We start from the raw sequence: 9,172 nt of genomic DNA, 5'->3' as shown, positions 1-9,172 counted from the left end.
TAGTTTATTCATGTGTGTGTTAGCACATATTTATTGACCCCACTAAATGTCCAGCATCATGCTAGGCAGTGGGTATAGGACAGTGAAGCCAGTAGCCTCGGGCCTTGTCCTCATGAGAGACTGTCTGGAAGTGTAGATAGTGACTATGTGTTGACAGGCTTGATGCCTGAGAAGAAAGGCATGCTGGCCGAGTCTGCGAAGGAAGAGAAGGCCCAGGCAAAAGAGTTCAGCTCTCTCTGCCTGGTCGGTGAGAAGAAGATACCCAGGCAAACAGGGACCCTCGTTTTGGGGTGGAAGGCAAGAGGATTCTCATCCGAGGGACCAGTCCTCCATAGGACTTGACATGTGAAAGAACACCTTCCTTTAAATAACTGACGAAATGAAAGGGCACTTGGGGACAAGGAAGGGAATTTAGGATGTTGGTCAGAAAGTGGTTGAAATGGTGGCTAAGGACAGGAATGAAGGCAGGATGAAGTGATAGGCATAAACTCAGGGACTCTTAAACCCTCTTCTTGTGGCCGGCTTAATGAAGCCTATTCTCAGAATGGTGTTTTTTAATCCATAAACATGAAATTAAAGTTTTACAAAGAAAACAAAATATATTGAAATTCCGTTGTCAGCTTCTTGTTACGATATGGTCATACAGTAATAAGGCATTAAGATCTAGCAACAGGTCTGATATCTGCCATGATTCTGAAGGAGTGATGAGCATAAATGGTATTTCAGGCTTTCTATAACAACTGCAATATCCAGTGAAAATAGCTGATTTCTATTGGTGACCAAGTTACAGGCACTGCTAAGACTGCTATAGTTGGTTGCCTTCACTTAAGATACATTTTTTGATGAAGAAAAACTGTTTCCTCAGTACCTCTCGGGCTGACCTTTCCGTTTGTCTGTGTGTATTTCACTCTGCCTGGAGTATCAGAGCTAAGCCCTACGCTCTGCATCTAGAGAGGAAGGAGGCGGGAGGAGCAGAATTCAAATGTTTTCCTTGTACCTTGTGAATCCACGTCTCCTTTGTAAAGGGCCATTCATTCAGCAGAAAGAGAGCCAGCTCCTTATTCCACCTGCAAAATTAGTTTCTAATCTTGTCGCTGGCTTTTGAATTGTGACTGGACCTACTCCCTGAGGGACTTGATTTAAGTGACATGAGTTAGTTATTCTATTTTTCATAATAAAGCTGCCTCACATCTCTTACTGACAAATCGGAAAGGGGGTAATTTTTCAACCTGAAGAAGTTGAAATATGATTTCTCTATTGTACAAGTCAAATGGCTAGAAAACTACACAAAACAGGAGAAAGCTGTTCATTAGATTCAAACTCTAGCAAACAAGCCCTCTTTTGTGCTCGCTTAGAAAAATGACAAGTTCACTAATATCAGTGCCATCTCACTGATACAGAGGGTAGGCTACCAACGTTCAACATGGAGGTATCTGGAGGTGCCACTGTTTTTTCTGGGTGTGAGACTGACAGCTTCTGCTCCCCAACAAAGTGGCACAAGGCACAATGGAGCAGTTGTGCAGATTTCAGACAATGGAGGGCAATGACTGTCATATCACTGGACCACAAAATCACTGCAGGAGATAGCCCAGTGGCCAACCGGATTGACAGGCTTTCAAATGGAAAAAGCAGGGATATCCTAAATCAGGATCAGAGCCTGGAAGAAAATTACAGTTCAGGACATGTTCTGAATTTCGGAAATTAGTCACCTGACTTTCATGGGTCTTAAGGTACTTAAAAAATAAGCTGTTTTGTTTTTTTAAGGTAAGGACATACAGANAAGTAGTACTGCACTATATGGTGTACTTGGAAAGAGGAGGCGATCCCCTGACACTAGGAGGTCTCCTGATCTCTTGTAGAAATTGCTATATATCTAAAGAAGGGGACTTTCTTGCTACTCGCCAGACAGGTCAGGCATTTCCCATGATTTAAGTAGATAAGTCCTTACTCATAGAAACTTCAGTTAAAATATCACCTTTCACTGAGTCATTAAAAGCAGTGTGCTTTCTTTGTGTGTGATTTTTCACTTCTAATAAAATTATAATGTTATCTGAGTGTGAGTAGTATGTGTACGCGTATGTACACGTGTGTGGGTAGCTAGTTAAATAGGTATACACCTGTAAGCATTTCAGATCTGCAGAATGGCTTCTACACCTACCTGTGTGACTTTGCATGAGTTATTGAACTTCTCTGTGCCCAGTGTTTTCTTTGTAAAGTGCTGACTAATAATCCTACCTAGCTGGGTATTATGAGGATTAAATGAGCTAATACATGTAATACATTTAGAACTATGCTCGGCAGAGGCTTACTAATATTAATCATTATTGTTAACCACTTCACATTATCAACTTATAAATATATATATTTTAAAATTTATATCTACTCAACTATATTATCTGGACTTAACCATTCTTGGTTGGTAATAAATAAAAGACTTAATGTTATACTTCCCTCCTCCCTTGGGATTTTTTTTTTCTTTTTTCAACTTGGCAGAGTGCATAATGAGAAGTCCTTGAGGAAACCAAACAAGAGCAATGATAAGTCAATGACGATCTAAAACGGTACTTAGGAAATGTTTTTCAGGAAGTTAGGGACTGTGTACAGTTAATACAAGGTCATTGACTTTGGGTGATTGGGGTTATATGCTAGGAAAATCACTTATATATCTTTTGTTGAAACATAGGGTTATAACCTGGCTCATTCTGTCATTGCCACTTCTACCTACTTACCTACCTGTCTACACATACACACACACACACACACACACACACACACACATACACACACACACACCACTTATATTTTGCTTGCTGAAGAAAATGAATACAAACATTGGTATAATCATCTTCAAACATATACAGGTATATAAGGAGAACTGATGTTAAAAAGCTATTTAGAAATCATCTCACAAAAACGTGTTTTATATGATAGGTTTAGCATCCATTTAACTTTTATGAGTAAGCTAATACACCATATAATATGTGTTTTTGTTTTTGCCAAATGCATGTTTATATTTTCAGGGTCTATTCAAAATGAAATTGAAGTGAATATGCTTATTCTTTTGTTAATATGTGCATTAGTACTTGATACCGAAAAGATAAAATCCTTGTTCTTTAGGCAGAGGGGAATTTTCCCAATGTCAGTAAATGTTTTCTTGTTTTATTGTAATTTGTTTTTGTCTTTCGGAGGTTTTTTAGTAGTCACTTGTCTCGCTCTCTTTTCTTCCTTTTGATCCAGTATTGAAGTCACAGTTCCACCTGTGCTTTATGTATAAGTGAATGTAACACTAACTGCTTTGACTTCAGAATCACAGCTGAGATCAGAGACAAGGATTGTCCCTACCCACTCTGTGGCTTATATCATCTGTTGTTAGAACTGGAATCATCAAAAGGATACATGAAACACACATAGATGGCCTCCAAAATACAGGGCCCTCTCCACTCACTAGCAAGTTGCATTATCACATCACTCGTTCTCAGAGCAGAGTCCAGAAGAAAGTAGATGCAGAGCAGACAGGTTTTTACCTGCAGGGAAACAAAAGTAATGGTTGTGGAAGGATATGTCCGGCTAGGACACTCAAATCAGCTTGCTGCCAGCCAAACGTTTGAAGAGGAACCCNCAACTACCTACCAGGTACTCATTCACCAAGCAAACCCCAAGTTTTCGAACACCTAAGAATTTCCTCATGTTTCCACTTTTCACTCCTTTTGCCCCATTCTATGTTTATCTAAATCTGACCTTCAAAACCCAGCCAAAAGGCCACTTCCTTTATGAAAAATGTCTCTTTTTTCCTAGCCAAAAGTAATTTCTCGCTCTGTGTTCTACTGCCTTTTACCAGTTTCCATCATAAATTAGAGATCTCAGAATGACTATTTCATTTCCTCTGCTAAACTGTTACTTGCTTAAAGTCTGTACCTACTTTATTATTATTCTCCTCAATGTCTAGCACATTGTCAGAATTAGCATATTAACGTATTTGTTAATGAATAAATTACCTCTTTTGAAAAAGAAATATGAAAAGGAAATGTTTAATTTTTCTTAAAGAAATAGGGGTATAGAGAGAAAGATGTAATTTTGTCCATCTCTTCTATGTAATCTGAATCAGATAATTGTTGAATAGGATAGATATTTCCATTCAAGGGAAATATGCTTTTAAACTAAACTGTAATTATTAAAGCAACAGCTTTTATACATCTCGGGGTGACTATTGTATGCCTTTTGTAATATTAATAACATAGGAAGCCCTCCCTCTGTGCAGTAAGATTAATTTATTATGCAGTGAATAGCTAGAGAAAGCATCATGCTCATTTATGCCACCTACTAACCCGTGGGATATGATTTAATTTTGATGAGCCTCAGTTTCCTCATCTTTAAAATAGGTATGATCATTTTCAGTCTTGCCTATTTCACAAATTTGTTGCGAGAGATAATAAGGTAATGTAAGTGACAGCACTTTGTAAACTGTAAAATTCTTTATAAATGTAAGAATATATGAGGGAGATCAGTGTAAGGGACATTCAAATAGTAATATGACTAAGAGAGATGATGGGTAAGTAAATGACTAAAACAGGTCAGCTTCCTTAGGTCATGTTTATATGAAATACCTTGTGAAATGCTTGAAGCAAGGAAAGGTTTTGCTATGCAGTAACTTGTTCCCATCACAAGAAACAGCAATTCCATAAAGGCAAATGTTAAAGATGACTGAATTATTACGCTTTGTTCATTCTGTAAAGTTGCAAATTCAATCTGAGGGATCCTTCTAGACGAGAGAGTTCCAGGCCTGAAATAATCATCAATCTAATTTACGTATTATTACCATTTAGGAAGGATGATTTTATTATCATCTCTCCTACTATTGAGGTCAGTTTAGCAAACATCTAAGATCTTTTCTATCATACTTCATGGCATTCTGAAGTTTTAATAAAGTTGCTGAAATGGAATATAGATTGTGGCACCTGCAGGAAAAAAAAAAAAAGATTTGAGCATTTGCTTATTCCAAACACCACCCAGCTCTGGAATTCATCTGTAGAATCCCTGTTATGTCCAGTCCTGAGCTAGATGGATCCAGTGCAGGAAAAGGGATGGAAGTTAGCTGCTATCCCTACATCAATTACATAGAAATATGATCTCCTTTCATTTCTGATGTGTGGGAAAGCTTCGGTTTGCCTCCTATGCAGAACAGACACACTACCATGTTGCTGTTCCCCTGCTCACTCTGGTCCTCTTGGCCATCCAGACCCATGGCACACAGTTCCAAACTAGCTAGGGCAGGGAACAAATAAATTTTCAGCTTTAATTCCCTCTCTCTTTTAATGAGTCTTTCTTAACACTTCTATAGACATTTTCTAAGAGCACCAGCTCTAGTAGGATTAAACCTGCAATGGATTTTGCTGTTGCCTTAGAAGTTCCGCTTTCTTTCCCAAAGGAGCCACTGAGCAGAACTTGTCTTGACTAGCAAATGAACCCCGAAGAGTTCAAGTCACTCTGGCCCCTCTTAGCGCCTGAACATGGGCCTTGGGGATTATAGGCATTTAGTAGCTACATGATCAAAATGCCACGATGTCTGTAAATTATTTTGCTAAGCCTCATATTGTGCTTATAGTTAATGTCATTATTTAAAATTTATTATTTAGACTGGTAATAATTAATAAATGTAATGAAATGTTTGCATCTTTTATTTTGGATAAATTTCATTTCCATTCAAAGAGCAGTAAAAACTTAACTAATCATAACCAAAATAAACCATGTTTTCTTCCCTCCTCTCTACCCCACACCCCAAAATTAAAAATTTTTAACAGCGTAAAAATTGAATTTTAACTTTATATCCATGTCCTAATTAAAACATGAGTAGTCAAGTGAAACTACCATTGCCTAATGACTTTTTTCATGATATTACTATCATACCATGTAATCATATTGGAGGGTAGCTGGTTTTCCTATATATTAATATTAGAATTCCCTGGACCACAGTTTACAACTTCCAGATGTCAGATAGAAAGTCACCTGCTCCAAGTGGGAGAAGGAAGTCGTTTTTCATAAGCCATCATGATTTGGGGCTGACCTGATATGGAAACTAAGGACACGGAGTTCTGTTTTCATCAAGCTTGATGAACTAAAATCTTGCTGGGTTAAAAACTACATGTAGAAATCAACTTTCTATTTTTAATTCCTTTATATCAATCTGTGTTTATATGATATATGATGCTTTAATACCATCTCTCTGTTTCTTTCTTAGAAGACAAAGGGAAACTAAAAGTCAACACTTCCAGTCAGCCGTCAAGCTCTGAAGGTGGCTCATTTCTCCTCAAATCTGGCACAACCCCCCTGCCACCTGGAGCAGACACTTCTCCCTCCAAGAGCACAAATGGCGCTCCTGGTACTATGTCGGAATCAGAGGAAGAAAAGGCAAAAAAACTGCTTTATTGTTCCCTATGCAAAGTGGCTGTGAATTCTCTGTCCCAGCTAGAGGCACACAACACAGGTTAGCAGCTATTGTTGGAATTCAAATAAGGTTTATAACAAAATACAACTTTTCCCATCAGAATACCATATCTTTTGTTGTTCACACATTAGGTTTGTTCACTGTCTTCTCTCCTTTTTTGATTCAGAGGTATGATTTTGAGAAAAATATGATCATAATGACTTTAGGAACAGCAAGGAACAAACAGGTTGGAGATGAAACTTGCTGCTGTTTTTTTTTTTTTTTATTTTCTCAAAAAGATCTAATACTTCCCAAAACTCACTTATCAGGANGATTTACTGAGGATCTATTAACTTATGATTTACTAGGGATATGTTATAAACCTTTCTAAAAAGCAAAACCTTGGATAGCTCCTTCAGGCTTATCTCACCATTAGAAGATATTGGAATATAAAAGGATTTTGTATGTACATTGAATAATTTTGTAAAATCACAGCCATAAATGCTCTTGAGATGTTTTACCAAGGTTATTACTTACATTTTATGACATTCCACTTACTTGCTTCGGGAAGAAGTCTCTTACAGTGACATATTTTTCTGAAATTGGTGGATGATCAAATAGAACTACTCAATAAATGTTGGTAGATTCTGTGTGCAGGGTACTGGTGCTAGGCAAGTTGGGAGATTCTGGGCCCGATTCTGATTATGCTTGCAGCCTAGTGCCACCACACAAATTTCGCTTTATAGTATAAAGTTTTTAAATGTTTTTTATAGAAACATTTCTATAGTAGTTTCCTCTTCCCTGACTTCTTTCTCTGAGGATCAGGTTTACTATTATGGACATTGGGCATAATATTATGCAGTAATGGTTTGGTGCTCTCACTTCTATAGACAGCACTATCCAATAAAGCACTCTGTGGTGAAAAAAATGGTCCATATCTGTGTTATCCAACCTGAGTGCCATTAGCCACACATAGCTATTCAGCACTTGAAATGTGGCTGGTGTTACTGAGGAACTGAATATTTTATTTTAAGTAACCACACACGGCTACTGTATTGGACAGTACATCTGTAAATGGTGGCACTCGTTGCTCTTTCGAGTAGCTGTGACTCCAAAGAAGACGTTATTACATTCTCTGAGCATCCCTTTTCTCATCTGTGAAGTGGGAGTGATGCCCTCCATAGATCATAGCAAGGGTGGATGAATCAAGTGAAATGATTATGAAAGACCTTTGCAAAATGTAAAGCATAATAAAAATGCCTATTCTTGACATAATTATTTGGGGGGGGGTTGTGGTTTGTTTTTTTGTTTGTTTGTTTGTTGGGCTTCCTGTGGTATCTTATTGCAGCTGTCCCTTCTTGCTGCTATCAGTGAGAGGTGGTCAGCTATCATCATCTTTCATTAGGCTGCACCTAATTGAGTATATTCCAGAAAACCAGATCCAAGCTTATTAGACTTATGCAAAAAATAATTTTAACAGCAGTACTACTAATAATTAATGTTAACTGGGTGATCGTTATGTGCCTGATACTAAAGTGCTAGACCTTTTATATATACTATCTTATTTAATGATTATAACAATTCTCTGATGGATACTAGAAAGTCAGACCCTAGAGAGGGGAAATAATGGTCAGAGTCATTCAGATAGAAAGTAATTTCAAGGCCAGAATCTCACCAGGGCAGCCCCTCAAATTCACTACCCTGATATGCTACCTTTGGAAAGGTTTGTGGACTTAACTGCACATGAAGCCTGTTTGAGATTTTTTTTCACTGGGTGATACTTATGGAAGTCTGAGATCTCAGAAACGTGTGTTATCCCTTTCCACACCCTATTGCATAACTGGCTTTGTTTTTTTAAAAAAGTTTTGAGTGGCTTTGAATCTGAATATATTAACCAAGGTATGATTCTTGTGCGCCATTTACTTACTTTGCATGGATAGCATAGTAAAAAGAACATGAGCTTGAAGTCAGATAGATTAGCTCCACTTCTCAGTGACCTTATAATCTTGACCAAGTCATGTTCACTGACCTTCTATTTCCCTATCTATAAAACGGGAGGGCTAGGACCTCCGTCCCAGGAGCCTGGATCAGTGCCTATAACTTGACAGACACTCAATAAGTAGTAGCCATAAAGAGCAGCCATTTGTTCAAAGAAATTTCCAGACCCTGTCCTTATCTTGACCCTGCAATCATTTCATGCCATGCTACCATGCAACAGTGGTCTACATTTACATTCCTCTTCTTGCACTTGTTTTATTATCTCGTAGTAATTATTGCACTTGTGTTTTCATTCCTGGACATTAAGACTTGATGAGCCTACTCTCCCAGTGGGACATTTAAAGATGTGGAGGACCTTTTTGGTCCCCCTCACACTTTTGTGTAATGGAGGAAAAATCTTTCTACCTATTCTCCCACTGGTTAGTGTATTCATCCATTATGTCCCCAGCAGCTCCAGGTACTTCATGCTGTACAGGGCAGTCAGATATAGTTAGCATATATGAAATTAATACCATTAAGTAGAATTTAATGGGGGAAGCTCTGGTGCCCTCCCTAGAATACAGACAGGATGAAAAGACATTGCTTAGCTCTTTTTTCTTCGTATTCAGTAAGATAGACGCCCCACCTCATAGGTCAACAATCTGTTGTATATACCTCCACAGTAATAAAAGAAGGGATAATCCAACACATCTCCATTTGTTAAAGAAGAAAATTGGGTGCTTCCTGTGGCAACCCCCCACCCCCTTAGAGCCA

At 38.1% G+C, this 9,172-nt stretch overlaps 1 protein-coding gene across 1 annotated transcript in view; it reads left to right on the top strand.

Moving 5' to 3' along the window:
* Nucleotides 1-9,172, top strand: part of ZNF385B (zinc finger protein 385B) — a 95,441-nt gene that overhangs the window by 73,963 nt on the left and 12,306 nt on the right. Inside the window, exon 5 of the mRNA XM_019654017.1 lies at nucleotides 6,236-6,481. Coding sequence (XP_019509562.1) covers nucleotides 6,236-6,481 — 246 coding nt within the window. The remainder of the gene's footprint in view (nucleotides 1-6,235; nucleotides 6,482-9,172) is intronic.

This window comes from Hipposideros armiger, unplaced genomic scaffold, assembly GCF_001890085.2.
Source record: "Hipposideros armiger isolate ML-2016 unplaced genomic scaffold, ASM189008v1 scaffold_212, whole genome shotgun sequence".
NCBI classification, from domain to species: domain Eukaryota; kingdom Metazoa; phylum Chordata; class Mammalia; order Chiroptera; family Hipposideridae; genus Hipposideros; species Hipposideros armiger.
The sequence above is the reverse complement of the archived record's forward strand: the minus strand, read 5'-3'. Positions and strand labels throughout refer to the sequence as shown.